The sequence below is a fragment of the Siphateles boraxobius genome, unplaced genomic scaffold (genome assembly GCF_051911475.1).
Source record: "Siphateles boraxobius isolate OS27281-9 unplaced genomic scaffold, OSU_SipBor_1 22, whole genome shotgun sequence".
Lineage (NCBI taxonomy): Eukaryota > Metazoa > Chordata > Actinopteri > Cypriniformes > Leuciscidae > Siphateles > Siphateles boraxobius.
In genome coordinates this window covers 25,617,015-25,636,239 of record NW_027508833.1, presented here as the reverse complement: position 1 = coordinate 25,636,239, position 19,225 = coordinate 25,617,015, and the positions used below count along the sequence as shown (strand labels likewise).

General features: G+C 42.1%; 2 protein-coding genes across 5 annotated transcripts in view; one reads left to right on the top strand and one right to left on the bottom strand.

The window, feature by feature from the left end:
* chrm3a (cholinergic receptor, muscarinic 3a) overlaps window positions 1–19,225 on the top strand; it is a 177,272-nt gene that overhangs the window by 104,316 nt on the left and 53,731 nt on the right. The window contains exon 3 of one of the 4 annotated variants that reach the window (XM_077239289.1): window positions 14,330–14,392. The exons of the other annotated variants lie outside the window; for them this stretch is intronic. Coding sequence (XP_077095404.1) covers window positions 14,364–14,392 — 29 coding nt within the window. The 5' untranslated portion in view covers window positions 14,330–14,363. The remainder of the gene's footprint in view (window positions 1–14,329; window positions 14,393–19,225) is intronic. 4 annotated transcript variants of the gene reach the window in all.
* Window positions 1–19,225, bottom strand: part of LOC143746962 (solute carrier family 35 member D3) — a 347,105-nt gene that overhangs the window by 323,617 nt on the left and 4,263 nt on the right. The window lies entirely within an intron of this gene.

Below are 19,225 nucleotides of genomic sequence, written 5' to 3'. Positions count from 1 at the left end.
TGGTTTAGAAGAACATATGGGTGAGTAAAAGGTGACAGAATTTTCCTTTTTGGGTGAACTAGCCTTATAAGGAATTTGTTTCTTTCTTGCTCACTACACATTTTACACCACAAGATAATAAAAGCAGGCGTTTACACCTCACTTACTGAGCAACTATATTCCATACGTTCTGAGAGCCTTGATCTGATTTAGTGTAGGTGTTTGTGTGATTGCCAAAGCAGAATTGTTCAATACCACAAATAAGAAGAATAAAGCCAAAATACAAAGACCGTTTCCCCTGAAAGATGTCCTATCCAGTCTACTCATCACCTTGTCGGTTTCCCAAGATTAGATAGTTTTGTCCTCTGACCAGAAACATAACACAAAGAAGACCTCATACAGACAAGTGCTGTGTGTCATCACCTGTCTGATTGTAATCTTCATGCAGTCCTGACTCAATGTTATAGGGCGGAAGAGAACGTTAAAAACTAAATTGGGTCAGCCTTCACTCCTGATCTAAGAACGTTCTTCGTCAACCTGGGGGGGTCAAAGGTCAACAGTTGGTGAATGGCCTTTGGAAACTAATTTAACACAACACCGCACCTTTGGAGAAGTCATTGTCAGGTGTTTGAATTATTTCTACGTATAGTGGGTCGATATCTCTGGCGTCCCTCCAAACTCGTGTCATGCTCCTGTGCACTTGGACATGTCCTCTACATGTATGTGGACTGGAGTGCATTTACGTTCTCTGATGTACTCAAAATTTAAAAGGAAAACAATGCCAAGACTCAAATACGCTTTAAAGTTTTGTTATTCTTCCTTCTTAGGAGCAAAGAATGCATTATTTGTACTGTTAATATGTTCATTCTGCCTTTTTATTCCTCTTTTGTAATTTCTCTCGGCCAGACTTTTCTACACATTAACTTTGCTCACAACGCTCAGGGGAAATCACCTTGGGAAAAGGTGCCATCGTCCTAATTATTTACCCATGTTTTGTCCTTTTGCGCAATTGACAGGTGATATCTGTAGATGTCCCTCTGTGTGCCTGAACCCCTGTTGGCTTCACAGTCTCATCACATATCAGATCTAGGCAGGACTCCTGATCTCAGATCAGCATGAAATGTCCACCTCTGCCCATTCACAGATTGACATTTGAGTGGCAGAGCAAAAGGCCGTGAGTGTCTGTAGGCAGCTGGTACACACCCCTGGTATCCAGGTCCATGAATGTTAATGTAGCGCTGTAAAGCCCACAGGTACCAGATCTCTCCACAGTGGGAACACCTGAATTTACATACCCTGTCAGTCACTTTATTGCCTACTTAAAGGGATAGAGACTGGCGTGAGATAAGCTGGCGTGAGCTGCAGAAAGAGCAATAACTCTTGTATTTACCTGGGTTTTTCTGGAGTTTTTTTAAAGGGAATTTGCATTTCGCTCCAGGGATTATGTTGTTAATATTAGGGATAATATCATCAGAAATTGAATTTCATTTAACTTTTGAGATAAAAGAGTTCACTTAATATTAAAACACACGGTGACTTTCAGAGCTTAACTTCTTGCAATTTTTTTTAAAAGAACTGCAAAACAGCTCTTTAAAAAAATCCTCAGATTTCTGAAGTAAGAAACCTGAGAACATTAGCACCTTTTCAGTGTTTAATGTCCAGTCATGAGGATTTTATTACTGAAAAAGTAGTAAATACTATTATCCTTAAACACTAATGATAAGAGTAAAATATGGGAATGTTTGTCAAACAGTTTGCTGTTCCTGGCTTCATATCTTCTCTGCATATCCATTTTAATGATCCAAACACTGATGATAAAGTTTCAGCCAATTTTTTCTAATGTCCTGGTAATATCAGGGGTCAGATAGGCTGGAAATGTTTATGAAAAACTAAATCACTTTGTCATGAAAAAACTTTAACTAGCATTGCAAGTGGACCACAGGGGGAAAAAAGTATGATTTGATTCCTTAAGGAACTGAAATTAAGAACTCATCGTTCATGTTTTATCCGTTGTCTGGCACATTATGACTGGCTTTTCAGCTTCAAAGAACCTATCAACATCTTTTCCTCCTGGTTTATACTTCATAATCTGATAATGAAATTGTATCAGTTTTCCTAGTTCTTAAAATAATTCTCCAAATTTCTTTTCAGCATTCATGACATTGTTAGTGTTTGAGTTTAAACATGTGGCAACTCTTATTCTCTCAGCAGCCAGGTCTCTCGGCAGTCCATTTTATCCTGCTGGATCTGTTTATGCATTCAGAGCTAATTAAGGGTTTCATACAGGGACCCATTTATTTGCAATATAAATTCATTTCTTTTCCTTCTCAACACCTTCAAAATGTTTTTTTGCTAATTTTTTTTTTCTGGCAGGCGGTTAGTAGATGTGCTGGTGTCTTGATTGATAAACTTTTCTTTAAAAGTTATGATGAAATGTCTTGCTGTGTGAAGTCTGGACGTCTGTTTGGAATATTATGAGCAGATGAGATTCAAGCTGTTGGAGCAGATTAGCCTCATGACTCTCTGTGTGTGCCTGATTAAAATTGAGATAAGCTAACAGTGTGAACTGTGTGAAGTACACCTGATGTTGCCAAACGTCTCGGTTACGTATGTAACCCTAGTTCCCTGATAGGGAACGAGACGCTGCGTCAAGCTGTGGGAACGCCTATGCGTGTGTGCGTCATGAAGCACGTATGGAATCAGTCCAATAGAGAGACGGAACGTCATAGGCGGGTGACGTCATCGACCAGGAAACTATAAAGCACCCCCAAAACACCTAGCGCACAGAGGACGAGAGCACCTGCGCCACAGGAGTGGAACTTGAGTCCAATTCATAGAACTTAACAAATGTGTGCAGTGAGGACCACCCAGCCGCATCACAAACATCACTTAGCGATACTCCTGACAACAATGCTTTAGAAGCAGCCATACTCCTAGTAGAGTGGGCTCGTACAGCCAAAGGTGAAGGCTGACCAGCCGACTCATAAGCAAGTGAGATGGCCTCAACCACCCACTTGCTCATTCTCTGTTTAGACGTGGGACACCCTTTCCTGGGTGGCCCAAAGCACACAAATAACTGTTCTGATTTCCTCCACAGGGCAGCTCTGTGGACGTAGGCGTCTAACGCCCTAACCGAGCAGAGAAGGTTAAGTTTCTCCTGATCTGATGACACAAAAGGAGGAGTATAGAAAGCCTGCAGCACTGTAGGTCTAACAGCATTAGTAGGGACCTTAGGGACATAACCTGGTCTAGGGTATAGAAAAGCCTTAACCATACCAGGCGAAAAATCCAGGCACGAGGGTGCAACCGACAGGACCTGCAAATCTCCGATTCTCTTAAGTGAGGAGATTGCAAGCAGAAAAAGAGTTTTATACGTGAGAAATTTCTCAGAAACTTCCTCAATAGGTTCAAAGGGGCCCAAAGAAAGGCCCTCTAGTACAATGGCCAAATCCCAAGTCGGCACCCTCGTACGAACTGCAGGCCTCAGCCTCAAAGTGCCACGAAGGAAGCGAGTTATAAGTGGGTGTCTCCCAAGAGAAACTCCACTGAAAGGGACATGGAAAGCAGCTAGTGCCACCACATACACCTTCAGTGTGGAGGGGGATAACCCTGCAGAGAAACGCTCCTGCAGAGACTCCAGCACTGCACCCACTGGGCCGTTAACTGGGTCCTGCCGGTGTTCTGCACACAAAGAAGTGAAAAGTTTCCACTTCAGGGCATATAACTTCCTTGTGGATGGAGCTCTGGAGTGAAGGATGGTCTCAACAACCTCAGTTGAGAGACCAGATTCTATGAGCTGGGCCCCCTCAGAGGCCAAGCCCACAGTTTCCACAACTCTGGGCGGGGGTGAAATATCGTACCGCCCTCCTGAGAGAGTAGATCCCTCCTGATCGGAATCTCCAAGGGAGAGCCGTCCAGAAGAGATATTAGGTCCGCGAACCATACTCAGGCCGGCCAGAACGGGGCTACTAGAAGTAGGCTGACCCCGTCCCGGCGAACCCTCTCCAGAACTCCTGGTAGCAGAGCAACCGGGGGAAAAGCATAGAGACGTGACCTCGGCCACGGCTGTACCAGAGCGTCCAACCCCAGAGGGGCTGGCTGACTGATGGAGAACCACAGATGACAGTGCGTTGTCTCCTTGGAAGCAAATAGGTCCACCTCGGCGCGACCGAAACTCAACCAAAGGAGCTCCACCACCTCGGGGTGGAGCCTCCATTCCCCCGGCCTCGGCCCCTGCCTCGACAGGGAGTCTGCTACCACATTCAAATAACCAGGAAGATGCATAGCTCTCAGAGACCGTAACTTCCCCTGGGACCACAGGAGGATCTGACGGGCCAACTTGTAAAGTGGACGCGACCGCAGGCCCCCCTGATGATTTATATACGAGACCAACGACATGTTGTCTGACTGAACTAACACATGATGACCTCTGAGGTCTGCTAGGAAGTGTTTCAAAGCTTGGAACACCGCCAACATCTCTAGACAATTTATATGCCATGATAGATGATGGTCCTGCCACAGACCTTGGGCTGGACGACCACTCATGACCGCCCCCCACCCTGTGAGGGAAGCATCCGTCGTTAGCGTTACGCGACGACAAAGAGCCCCCAACACAGGCCCTTTGGATAGGAACCAGGTTTCTTTCCACATGACCAGAGCACGAAGGCAGCGCCGCGTGACTTTGATCGTGCGGAGGGGATTTCCCCTCGGGGTGAATCCCTTGGTCCGGAGCCACCACTGCAGTGGTCTCATGTACAACAGGCCACAAGGTATAACGTTGGACGCTGCTGCCATCAGACCCAACAGTCTCTGAAACTGTTTTACAGTGAGTAGCTGGCCTAGCTTTTCTTGTTTCATAGCTGAAAGAATCGAAGCGATGCGGGTCGGAGAAAGTCGCGCCCGCATCGAGGTTGAATCCCAAACGACACCCAAAAAAAGTGGTCTTCTGAGAAGGAGATAATACACTTTTCTTTGCGTTCAGCCTCAACCCCAACTTTCTCATATGAGCGAGAACAACATCTCGATGCTGAAACTCCATCTGCTCTGTCTGAGCTAAAATCAACCAATCGTCGATGTAATTGAGGATACGAATGCCCTGAAACCTCAGGGGCGCTAAAGCTGCATCCATGCATTTCGTGAAAGTGCGGGGAGATAAAGCTAGGCCAAATGGAAGAACCTTGTACTGGTACGCCTCGCCCCCGAAGGCGAACCTCAGGAACTTCCTGTGTTGTGGAAGGATGGAAATATGGAAGTACCCGTCCTTCAGATCTATCGTGACAAACCAGTCCTCGGATCTGATTTGTGACACGATCTGCTTGATAGTGAGCATCTTGAATTTTAGCTTCCCTACCGAGCGATTCAACAGGCGCAGATCTAAAATTGGACGCAACCCCCCATCCTTCTTTGGAACGATGAAATATCGGCTGTAAAAACCTGACTCCAACCTGGGAGGAGGAACCCGTTCTATAGCCCCCTTTTGAAGGAGCGCTTTCACCTCTTGTTCCATTACCAGAGCCTGCTCGGGGCCCACCACTGTGGGCAGAACCCCTCTGAATTTTGGTGGGCGACACCTGATTTGGATAGTATAACCCTTTTTTACTGTGTGCAGAACCCACTGAGATATTTTTGGAAGGCTTTTCCACTCTGCCAGAAATACTACTAAGGGTACCAGTCTCTCGAGACTGGCCTCTGGTGTAACTTGAGCCGCAAACACAGCGCCCTGTAACGGCGCATTGGCAGGGAACGACTGGCTTAACTGCTCTGAGACCCTCCTCAGAGGGGGCGAGCGTCCCTCGGGAAAGTGCTCGCTGGGACCCTCTGTGCCCCGGCATGAAGGCGGGGTTGGCAGAATGGGCCCCTGAGGGCACCGAAGAAGAGCGGGCACCGTGTAATGCGGTGAACACCTCTCTCCCACGGCAGGGACCACCCTCAGCCAGTGGCGTCAGGACTTCCTCTTTGCCGAAGCCTTCTTAGCCATAATAACTGTCCTCAGATCAGTTTTGCCAGAAGACTTTGGCTGAGAGTGCCGCGTCTGGTCCCACTGTTTGGAAGGGGGAGCGCGAGACGCAACACTCTGCTTCTGTTGCGCCCTATGTGAGGAGCTGACTGACGGCTTGGACTGCTCCCGCCCAGCAGTACCGGGGACATGAATTTTAAGAGGCATACATTTCTGAAACACTGCCGACTGTTTCTTCTCTTCCTGAAATCTATCTATGACAGTATTGACAGAATCACCAAAAAGACCATGAGGAGAGAGCGGAGCGTCCAAAAGAAAAGCTTTGTCTTTTTCTTTCATACCAGAGAGATTTAACCATAGATGCCTCTCTGCGGCCACCAGGGCTGCCATAGTACGGCCCATTAGCTTGGCCGACTCCTTGGTGGCGCGCAGAGATAACCTGCAGCCTGACGCAGTTCGCGAACTACGTAAGTGCTGACCTCTTGAGTATCACTCACATCCTTTAATAAGTCAGCCTGGTATGCCTGCAAGATGGACATCGTGTGCAGGCACGCCGAGGCTTGACCGGCCGCCGAATACGCCTTACCCACTAAAGCTGATGTACTTCTAAGAGGCTTAGAGGGTAAAAGTGGTGCTTTAAAAGAAGATGCAGCTTCAGCAGAAAGATGACTAGCAAGCGCCTCTTCTGCTTTGGGCATCGCCCCATAACCATGAGATTTAGCCCCCACAATGTTTGAATAAGTGGAAGTTTGAGGGCTAAAAACACGATAAGAGACCGGCTTTTTCCACGATGTCGAAACCTCTGTGTGGAGATCAGGGAAGAAGGGCAAGCACCGGCGTGGAGGTTGAGAACGGGAAGGCAAAAATCTTTCATCTAATTTAGATTTTTCTCTAGACTCCTGCCTAACAGCTGGCCACTCGATGCTTAATTTAGAAACAGCACGAGTGAGCACCTCCATAAGCTCCTCACTTTCGGGAGAGCGAGATGGCGAATCATCGACATCTCCCGCATCCAGACTAACAACATCCAGATCCTCAGAACTGGATAGTTGCAGTACTGGGGCCTCAGTTCGGGGTGAGAAACCGCAGAGCGTGCTTCCGAACCCGAGACTGAGGCACTGGATCTAACAGGTAAGGGCTGAGATAGGGCAGAGCCCGTCTCAAGCCCCGCTGTTAGATCCATCTGCGATCCCCACGAATGACGTCGCCGCTCAGCCTCGGCATAAGCGGGACCCGATCCGCGGGGATCGCGAACCGAACCACTCTCCTCAAAGAGTGATCGGCGGGAGCGGAGCGTTCTAAGAGGCAAACGCTCGCAATGCTCACAATCAGCCCCCTCGAGAGCTGACTGGGCATGCTGCACTCCCAAACAAACAACACATAAGCTGTGTGTATCCCCGCTCGTTAAATAGCGCGAGCAGGGAGGAACACACTTCTTAAATTGTTGTTCGCTCGCCATTGTCTCTCAATATAATATATATATATACATAGTTTTTTGAAATAGTGAAACTCTTGCTTAGTGACAGACAAAAACACTTGAGACAGATCCACGCAGAGGCGGTCATACAGCTTGACGCAGCTCGAGTTACCTTGAAAGGGAAGTTGGATGCTCAAAGCAGGACAAATAAAGAGGAATTTGTTTTTTATATTGGCTTCCACAGTTTGACTTTGGCTTTGTTAGAAATTCAAAATAAAATAAATTGAATTAAAATTTGAAAATAATATTTTTCAACATCGACTCACCTTCATGTCATTCTAAATGTGTATGACTACTTCTTTGAGAACTAACTAATGTTTAGGATGTTCTTTTTCATGTAGTTGCAATGAATGAGGTGCCCAAGAAGGGATGCACCGATCATGATTTTTAATGGCTGATTCCATTTTTTTTTTTTATTATTTTTTTTTTTTAAACAAATAGGCCAATTCCAGTACCGGTTTCCGTTTTTTTTCTTCTTCTTCTTTGTTTAATCAAATTTATTTGTTGTTTATTTGCTCTGTTACAGGCTAAACTGGCCTTAAACAAAAAAGTATCTGCCATTTAAAATTATCCATTTAAAATTAGAGGCAACCACTTCATTTTATTCACAATCCAAACAAAGATGTTACACATTTGTTGCATGAGCAGTTTTTTTTTTATTGAAATTAGATTGTATATTTTCAAGATTTAAAGCAAAAAAAGAATGGTCTGACTTTAGCTTTATGAAATTGGCCTAAAAGTGGCCCATTGTCACATTCACAATCAGTTTAGTTTGTCTGTTTCATTTTCATGGACTCATAGTTTGCTTATGGTTTCCTGTTTTCTTTGTTTCCTTTCCTCCATCACTTTTTTGTCACCGTGGTTGATTTAACTATCACATGCCAAACTCAGAATTGCCTGTGTCTGCAGTGTTCCCACCCAGCCTCCCTGTCCCTCCTCCTATTCCTGAATCAGTCAGTTCCTATGCCCAGTCTCCGCTGTCTCCCATCTGCCCCTTGGCTCCTCTTCCTCTGCCTCCCCTCAGTGGTGTGGATCCATCTTGGGCCTGCTGTTATCCAGCTCCACCTCGGCCCGTCGCCCTGACTCTGCCGCCTTGGCTCCTCCCTCCCTCGGCTCCACCTGGGACCATCAGCCTTACGGCTTCACCAGGCTCCCTCGTTCTTCCGGCTCCACCTTGGTCAAACATCACAATCTTTGTGCCACAGACTTCCAAGTCATCCACAATGCTCCTTCTCTCCACTCCTTCAGCTCTGGCTGGCTCCACCTCAGCCCTTTGGTACCCTGTTTCCACCTTGGGGGATCGTCGCTATGGCTCTGTCTTGGTCTCTGAAGACTACAGTGTCATTTTGTCCCATCAGCTCTCCGTCTGCGCCTAAGGCTCCGTCTCCATTTCCATCATGGCTCCTCCCTCCTTCTACTACCCCATGGGACTCGCAGGACTGGGACTCGCACTTTATTAGATCAAAATCAAGAAAATAAACAAAAGTTGCACCACATGCGCCTTCACCATAGACTTCAGCTACAGCAACATTCGTAGAACACTTTTCACAGAACACTCTTTCCGCTGTCTCTCCAGCTCTCAGATTATGCAGTTGAACACTCTTTCCACTGTATCTCCAGCTCTCAGTTCATGCAGTCAAACACTCTTTCCACTGTCTTCAGCTCTCGTTCACTGGAACACGTGTGAGACCCAAGTCCGTCTATCTCCACCTGCTTCCCGCCTCCCGCCTCCAGGTGGCTTTTATTCCTCCCCACGGCAATCACTGCAAACGAGATCAGGTGTTTCATCATTTCTCACTTAATCCACTTACTTGCCGATCACCTACCAGCTCTCTCTCCCGTTGCAGCAGTCGCTAAACCACACCCACCTCGCCACACGATTCTATCCATCTGTGACATTTTTTCACATTCACATTCAGTTTAGTTTGCCTTAGTTTGTCTTAGTTTCATTTTCATGGACTCTTAAGCTGAATCCGAAATTGCCCCCTAAACCCTTAATCACTATTCCCTACGTTAGTCCACTAATACAGTTCACTTGAAGGAGTGAATGAAAATGAGTGAGCGAATTTGGACAGCCGTAGAGAGTACAATGGCTGTATACTCATTATTGTGCTGCAATGTAGGATAGAATGAGTGCACTCAATAACGTCCACTATGGTTTCGGACACCACTACAAATGGCTGTCCTCTCAAATAATGCTATTTGAGGGTGTAGGGAAGATTTTGGATTCAGACTTAGTTTGCTGATGGTTTACTGTTTCCTTTGTTCTCATTTTCCCCCCACTTGTTTGTCACCATGGTTATTGATTTAATGATCACACCTGTTTATTATCCCTGGGTATTTATAGTTGCAGTGTGTGATTTTTAGCGCATCTAGTAGTGATGTATGTCTCGTGACCACTTTTACGTGGTCTTGGTCTTGTCACGGCCTTGACGGTCTTTGGTCTTGGTCTTGTCTTGGTCTCGGACCTCTCGGCCTTGTCTAGGTCTCGCTGTCTCAGACCGACATAGTGGTCGGGGAATTTAGCAATACAATACTACAATATCCACGACGACACAACGTTCGATAATGCAACAGTATTTGAATTTTCGTGTGACCGTTTCGCCTATTTGAACAATGTATATCTTAATGGTCCAGTGGTAGAATTTTCGCCAACCGTGTCAGAGGTTCTAGGTTCTAATCCGCACACTCTCAGTTTAACTTTGTTCAATAGGGCTCCAGATTAGTATAGAGCCTTCCAGGCGAAAACCAGAATAAAATACACTGCAAACAGGCCTTAATATGTAGCGGAAAAAACACCCAATCTGGCAACTCCAGCCACCAGCATCGCACCGCCGCATGCGTGATCAAAACAAAATGCAGCAAGGAAGCGTCGTATGATCATTTAAACAAGTTTTATGATAAGGATGGGAAAAATCTTACATTTCTGTTCAAACTTTGCCCGCCGATAAAGGAATTGCTGTCTGTAGTTCTATATGGGCTGTGGCAATCATTTTGAAAAATAATAGCTTGCAGCAACATATGGGAAAAAAAGAACTATTGAATGAACTAGTTCAAAATTGTAAAGTATGAACTGAACTGAACTAGTTCATTTTAAAATTTGTGAACTGAACTTTAAACTATTTCATGTAGAGAGTGAACTTTCCCAAAACTGTACACTAGTCAGTTTTTTTCCCCTCTGGTCTCGACTTGGTCTCGGTCTTTGTCTCGACTTGGTCTGTCTTGGTCTTGGTCTTGGTCTCGATACCTTCTGGTCTTTGTAGTGTCTTGGTCTCAGTTTAGGCGGTCTTGACTACAAGTCTAGCATCTAGTGGTGAGGTTACGAATTGCAACCAACAAAAGTTACGGTGGCCGACAGGAAAATATGTAATCGTCTGAGACAGAAGAGAGTAGCCAGTTCAGCAATGAGGTTTCTTTACAAGAATAAATTAAGAAATTATGTTTACTTAATTATTCAGTAAAACTATATGTTATTGTGAATATTACTGTTACTTGTTCATCATTGTGTCAGTGTTTTATTCATTGAACTAAGCTTGCTTCCTTGCACGAAGAGCAACATAGTAACGAAAAGCGTTTGTCCATTTAGGGCTACTCTAGAAACATGTCGGCGCATTTCAATGTAAGGAGGTGTATGTAGATAGAAACTGCTCATTCTAAGGTAATATAAATATAACGTTTCATTAAGTAAGGTCTTTATACACCACTGAAAACTTCTTTTTCAAGGTAGTGACGAAACGCGCTCTGTAGCACTGTTTGTTCGCTGTGTACTACGGTTGAAACATTACGACACAATATGTCGACCTCCATAGAAGGGGGTGCCCGCGGTTATGGAGATATAAATGTCTCATTCTAAGGTAATAAAAACATAACGGTTCATTATGCAAGGTCTTTATACACCACTGAAAAAATAGTTATGGATCTTATATTGCATTTCTGTCAATAGATCCTCAGAAATATTACACATTGCACCTTTAAGTCCCTCAGTTTGGTTCTTTCATTTGTCTGTCATTGTTAGTGCTTTGCACTCTATTTCGTGGACTCTTGCTTTTGTATGAAATCTGAGTCGATTCTTTTTTAAAAATTTAACTTTGATTTTGATTTTAGATTCCTTGGAAACTTAGACGTTACACCCATACAGATTGTGAGCTATATTTCAAGTCATCTGAAGTCAAATAATAGCTTTGTTATTAACAGACTGAAATTTGAATCATTATTCACTGACAATCTTTTTTTCCCATTTACCTGTTAACTGTGGTGTCCAGATTATTGTGTAAGTGAACTGAGAACCGAATCAGTCCAAATTGTCAACTCAAAAGAATTATTCCTTCACACATTGGACAGCCTAACTTCTTTACTTCTTGCATAAACTATTTATATCTATTTTTCACACAAAGCTATCGTATGACTTCAGAAGAAGTTTTATTTTGTTTTTTGTTTTGTAGCTTGACAGCCCTAGTCCTCTTTCAATTTTATTATTTTAAGACTAAGCAAGATATTCTTAAGAACTTCTCCTTTTGTTTTCCACAGAAGAAAGTCATACAGTTTTTGAATGACAAAAGGGTGAGTAAATGTTGACAGAACTTTCATTTTTGGGTGAACTATGAACGATTTAATAATGGCCCAGTCTTGCTTTGTTAACACTTCTTCACAGATATACTCTAATTATAATCTCCCAGATATACTCTGAAAAACGTTGTAATAAGAACCTTTGAGAAGAACTCCATTTATTGACCACCACCTCTTTTGTCATCTTCTCTTTGTTTTGATTAAAGGCTGCCTTTGTTTTTATTGGTATCATCAGTCTTGGACAATGGATAAAATTCATTCAACAAGAGCTTCTATCACTCTTTGTTTTAAAATTTGATTAATTTAATTTATTTTCCTCATGAAACCAAATGTTCTTGACACTGAATTACATAAATGATTAGCAGGTTTTCTATGCTAAGCTAATATTATTAATTTCTTCCTCTTTTCACGCCTGCGAAGCCCCTGAGCTGTATTTACTCTACTCTTTCTCACTTCTTGATCCCATTATAATGAAATGTAAAGCAGAGTACACAGTGGTGCGGTGTAGTAGCCAAAGCACAGGCCTGGAAACTAAAACGTTTGTGACAAAATGAAAATTAAACAATAACAAAATGTTATAATTTACTTAATGTCAAGAGTCAAAAAGGGCAAAAAAAAATAAAAAATAAAAAGCATAACGTTTGGTTTGTACAACTTGTGTGCTATATAACAAGAATTCTAAACCAGGGTTCCTCAAATCCATTCCTGGAGGGCCACTGTCCTGCGGAGTTTATCTCAAACCCTGATCAAACACACCTACCTGTAATCTTTTAGTAACTCTGAAGTCTTTGGTTAGCTTGTTCAAGTGTATTTGATTATGGCTGGAACTAAACTCTGCAGGCCAGTGGCCCTCCAGGAATGAATTTGAGGAACCCTGATCTAAACCCATACAATGGCATTGGAAACAGACCGAAGTATTTTATTGTGCTGAATGTTTTCAGCTGTAGTTTTTTTTTTTCAAACATTGCTCATAATTTATCTTAAAAACACTCTCAGCCCTTTTCTCAGCTTAATCAGGTTGCCTGTTCAGCTCTGACTGTAAACCTGGCTAACCTGAGCAGTGTTGACAGACTCTAGATTTTATCAGAAGTGAATGAAGGAGAGAACGTTCTAGCTGTGAGTGCATCCTTCAGCACTTTGAGAAATGGCTTGTAATTTCCTAAGGGCAGAGTCATTACAGTAGTCCTGATCGTCAGGGTTTTATAGACCCAGGAATAACCTTACACAAGATGGAGGAAGTCTCCCATCAGTAAAAGCTATGCTGTGATAGTCAGCATTTGTGCAGCTTTTGACATCTCCAATGTCTTCAGGAAGTCTATGTTTGTGCGACCATAGATGCCCAAATCCCACAGCTAACTGTTTGTTTGTTCGGTTGGTTGTAGAGTTTATGGCAGCAAATTGATCACATTATAGCCCAGGACTTATTTAAGGAAATGTAAGGAAGGAAGACAAATATTATATTATACAATAATTTAATCAATATATTTGATTTATTTTGATTCTGAATGTTCACCATTTCTGAATTTAAGTAAACTCACAGGTTAAGGTGTGCTCACATTTGCCATTCTTCAGAAAAATTTTGCAATCGGAAGAAAGTGAGACTGTATGTGCAACGCAATGTCAAAATAAACAAGCTATTCTGTCAGCAACGGCCATTAGGTGAAATTCTTCATTGCACCAATTCCCATTAAAATAACTGGATTTTGTGTGCGAAATTTCACAGAGCAACGGTAAATGTCCTGCATAGCCATTATATTGAATTCATAGTAAATTATCTACATTTTAGCTTATACTTGCCAAAATTTTATCTGACCTACATTTTAAAGAGACCAAAGTTCATTTCATTTGAGTGTTTTTGAAATACATTATATCACAATGATAGGCCAAAGTGAATAGACTTAATTTAAATAATGATGTCCATGAACTGTTATGATTATTGTCAGCTAAAACTCCATACACTTACACTATACATATGCAGAAAACGAAATGACAATTTTCTTTAAAACTTTATTAAATGTGGTCAGAATCTATCCCAGATAAACTCCTTATGTGGTTTTAGTGATCCAATCCTGATAAGATCACAATGCGTCTTAAATGCATTTCACCTAGGATCTGATCACTGAAAATGCATAATGGTCGAGTAGAAAGAGGACTATACAGGAATATTCTGCTCGTTGATATCTATTTAACCTGCTAATGAGTCCCTTTCAAAAATGTGATGCCAAACCTTTTCACCCTACAAAGTGTTCTGTACTGTTTGGGTTTCTAATTGACCATGCAAGAGTTTCTTGTTCTTTCTAACTTCAAACTGGAGAGTTCATCTTACAGTATGTCTTTTTCTCTCAATTAAGGGCCAAATAAGGAGAAGAAAAATACAGCTGGTTAATGTTGGGGAGGAGAGAAGGAGAGAGAGTGTGAGTGATTGTCTGTTATAGTGGACCACAGAGATTCTGTGTGTGCCAGACTCTTTGGCTTTCCATCGTCATACAGCCTGATAAATACTTCACACCTGCAGTGAATACTGCACAGAATCAATCATCAGTCTTTTAAGAAGGAACAAAACAGAAAGCCTCTGCTTTCATTTATTTGAAAAGGAATCAGATCCTGAGATCCCTTTCATAAGTCAGTGTTAAGTGTAAATAGGACGTAAGGGAAGGGAAACCTTTAAAGAACATTCTAGAGGCATGACATGACGCGTTATAAAGCATTATATCTCCATTCTTGGAAAGTTTGGAAAGTTTGAAAATCTGAAACGTAACAGGAAATGTGAAATTGACCAGCAAATACTGGCCAAACACCTGACAAATACTTTGAGTGGATAAGAGACAATCGTGCATGAGTAGTGGAGCAGTTCCAAGCATTCTTGTTTTTTCTAGGAACCAAGACCAAATTCTAGCATTTGTTGCCACTATCAAAACAAATGTCATATTATTTTGTTTCATTAATTTTTATTAATCATTATGTAAAAATTACAGTTTAAAGTCTTCTATCACTGTCGTTTTGGCTTATTGTAATGAAAAACTTGTGATTGTGACACATTTTTTTTGTGCTTAAAGCATTTTTTATTTAATTTACTACCATATTTTTTATAGTAATTGTAATTTGAGGTTTAAACTGCATTTTATGCATGGAAGGTGCTATAGAAATAAAATGATTACAAATTATGTAAAATGACCGGCCATGATTAACTGTTTTATGTGATCTAAATCTTAAATCGCTGATACCACAATAATAGATCAGTGAACACCAAAGTAGCTTGATTGTATAAAGAATTCACGACTTTTGTTTCGGATTTCTGTCCGAAGATAATGAGTTGGTTACTAATCATTTTACAGTTTGCGTAGCCAGCCAATCCGATTGCTGCCAGATCTTGGCATTGTAAAACAGCAGCCGCTGTTTCTGACAAATGTGAGGATAACAGAAAAATCGCAGATTTTTAGGGAACTGCAATGAAGGATAAGGTTGAAGCCCCCACTAAATAGCGTCTAGCAATGTCTATGACCTTATGTGTTTATTTTTGAAGACGTATTAGTATTTTTGAGGACATATTTGCACCTAATTGAATTCATCACTTAATGTACTAAGCATGAAAAATGTCCTCTTCTGTCACCCGTAGGTTGGGTGTCTGTCCTCTAAAAAAAGCATTGTGGGTAATTTAGAGTCCATGGCAGTAAATGTCGGGCACGGTCATATGTCACCTTGGTAAAGAGCGTGGTATAAAACGTTTACAAGTGTAGAGATACACATCATTGCTGCTTAGTAACCCTGTTTGTTGTTTAAATTTTTCCATTTAGAAGGAATGGCTGAAGTCAGCACTGGCAATCAATCATGCCTGGTAATATAACAGTCTCTTAAAAGTCTTTTCATTGCCGTTTCTTCTTTATACAGATTGCCACAATCTGTCAGTTTGTTGGAGAAATGTTCCTACACAGTTATACCTCCTTGAAACCTTTAGTGAATCAGACTATTAGCTTTGAACCAGGCAATAATTGTCACAGTTTAGTCACAGCAGTGTTATGGAGACAGATGACCCAAATGTAGAATGACCAAGGGATGGAATTTTATTGACAAGACACAATAGGGATGGTAAAAGTGAGGATGATCCAAACAGTAGGACAGGACAGACAACAGGTGAAAGGGAAGACAGATGAGATCCGACCCAGGCAAGGCAATGCTGGAGAATCGAGGAGATGAAGAAGCACCAGATAAATGATTGGAGATCAGGCAGTAGCTTGAGGAACCAAAGGCTGGAAACTTTGAGCTGCAACCAAAGCTGTATTAGTCACTTCCAGGTCTTGAAAGCAGCAGCCAGGGTGGATCAGGATGGAGGACAGGAACAGACACAACAACACAAGAGAGAACAAGAAAAAGCTAAATAGAAATAAAAACGGACTCAGCACAGCGACTACAAGAAATAAATAAACTAATGTAACTGAAAATAAAATAACCAAACGAAATACTAGGAATGAATAACTGAAGCTACAAACAAAAAAACAAATCAAAAATAGAAACCATAAATAAGGCTTGAGAAACCTTAAGCAAAAGACAGGAACTAGACTAAAGTTAATTCAAAAGAATAAAATGCAAAAACTACAACTGGCAGGAAACAGTCTAAAGGAACAGTAGACAAGCAAGAATCTCATACACATGCAACGAACCAGCAGAGACATGAGGGAAAGGAGCATAATATAAAGGGACCAGAGCACACGAGGATCAGGTGAGCACTATGGCTGTGAACCTACACTGGTCTCACGGTTCGGTTCGGTTACGATTATCATGTCATCGATTCAGTTCAATTCGGTATCACAATGCATTTCGATGCACCGCATCCTCAATTTTCAAATTTACTTTAAAAGTGATCCGTTGGTGTGCGTGTGTGTTCGTCTGTTCGGGAAGTCGCAGTGACATAAAAAGTGACATTCCAGTTTGAATTTCAAAGGCCTGTTTATGCCATTAAGAAAATAAATTTTATCAAATCAATTTTGTTTTAAAGAAATGTTTATTTAAAAGCAGCGCTCATTCATCAGTGTATATGTCACCATTAGAGGCACGCGCATCAACCGTCGAGAGTTCACTGTTGAAGATGACGATCATTTATAATCACCCGTAACAACACAGAATAATTGTAATTTCACCATCGGCTGGCAGCGAATACTTAAATCAGAGAACAATATTGAGGCGGTTGGATTATTTGTTTTGGCTGCGGATTCATGTGACTTTGAAGCTCATTCTCTTACTCTAAAGCAGTCCGGCTCTGTCTGGCGTAACAGCTCGGGGTGAACACGGCTAACATTGTTTATCAAGTTAATATAGCTATTACCTCCTGCCTATTCTATTTGTGCGTGACATGAGCGCACACAGCGCGTGTCTTCTCCAGGTTGTGCTTACCAGGTTGTTCATAAAAGCCGAAATGTGTCCAGATGTAGGCTTTTAAAGTAGCTGGAGCATTTTCAATTATGCGCACACATCTCGCCTCCCTCTGCCAGTGTATGGTATCACGACAAAGCACATACCTGACAAATGACGTCAGAAAAGCGTCAGTACATTATAACCGGTTATGGTCTATTACTGAACCGATAACCGAATCGTCCTCGTCTGCATCGCGATGCATCATAGAAACGATTAATTTCGACACCCCTAGTGAGCACAATTAGTGAAACAAGGACCAGACAAGGACTAAACAAGGGGGCGTGGTAAAGGGAAACAAGGAGGTGGTACAAGAGGAGCAAATGGCCAACACAAACAAAGACAAAGCCATGTGCTCAGGCACAAGACAAACAAAGAAACATTGAACAGAAACAAGACTGTCAGTGCAGAACCCAGACAATAATGGTTACATACTGATGCAGCTGTGATCTAAATGAAGCTTTTCATTTCTATTTTATCTAATTTCACACTTCCACTGTTATTTGAGACTGCCTTGAAATAGTCCAACATGAGATCCGAGCAGAGGCGTTTCCTCCGAGGAGGCAAGGAGTTAATGTCACCTCAAAAAAACTGGAGGAAAAAATAATTGTTATTACAAAAATAAACAGCGACACCAGCGGGTAGTTACAGCAGGAGGCTTGCCTCCCCTGAGCCCATTGACTTTTAACAGACCCCCTAATGTGTGCGTTGGGTTTGGTGGGGGGTAATTGAGAATGAATAGGGGAAAGTCATGTGAGAGGAGACAATGCCTCAATCGCACTACAATTGGATATGATTGGTTCGTGCGATAAATCCATCCTCTAGTTTTTATGTGAGATCTTGAATCGGCCTTAATGAAGACAATGATACCATTAATGGGAAGACTAATTAAAAAGTAAAGAAACAACTCAGCCATTTAGATATCAACACTTTGTCACGTCAAAAAATCTAACTTGAAATGGCCGGAAAACACGCAACAGCAATCAGCTTGGGCAAATTGTCCGTGCTGTGACCAGAGTGTACAAACTTGATGACTGCTGAAATAAGTTAACTATTAAAAAGAAAAGCAGAACATTAGTCACAAAAAAAGTAAATTGCTACTGCCTTTAGTTATTAGTTTTACAAAATAGAAAACAGAATTGTATTTGTTTTTTCTTTTTTATGTAATGTTTATTTTACCAGGAACATTAAGTGTAACAGGGACCTATATTTACACACACACGCACACACACACACACACACACACACACACACACACACACACACACACACACACACACACACACACACACACACACACACACACACACACACACACACACACACACACACACACACACACACACACAGACAGACAGACAGACAGACACAGACACACACACACACACACACATATATATATAATATATATATATGTGAGGATTTTCCCCTCCTCATTTTAAAACACCACTGCACACCGCTGGATCCGAGCTTGTATAAATGACTTTGCTATCATCATATTCTATTCTTTCCTCAGTTCTTCATTGCATATTGATTGTGTCTGACAGAACTGATTAATGACAGTTAATTTGTATAGTGAAATGTGTATATCATTCCTTTTGGGTCTTGTAATTTACATCTCCTTGACAGTCTCTTAAAGGGGTGGTAAAACACATTTTTTCGAAGGCTTGATTGTGTTTGTGGGGTGCACTGTAACATGTGTTCATGCTTCGTTTTTTAAAAATTGCATTATTTTTCATATATTTTACCTTTATTCTACACTGCTCTTTTAGAACCTGAACCTGTTCAAGAACGGCTGTTAAACGACATTTTTGAAAGGTTTGTTTTTGGTTGTTCTCTCA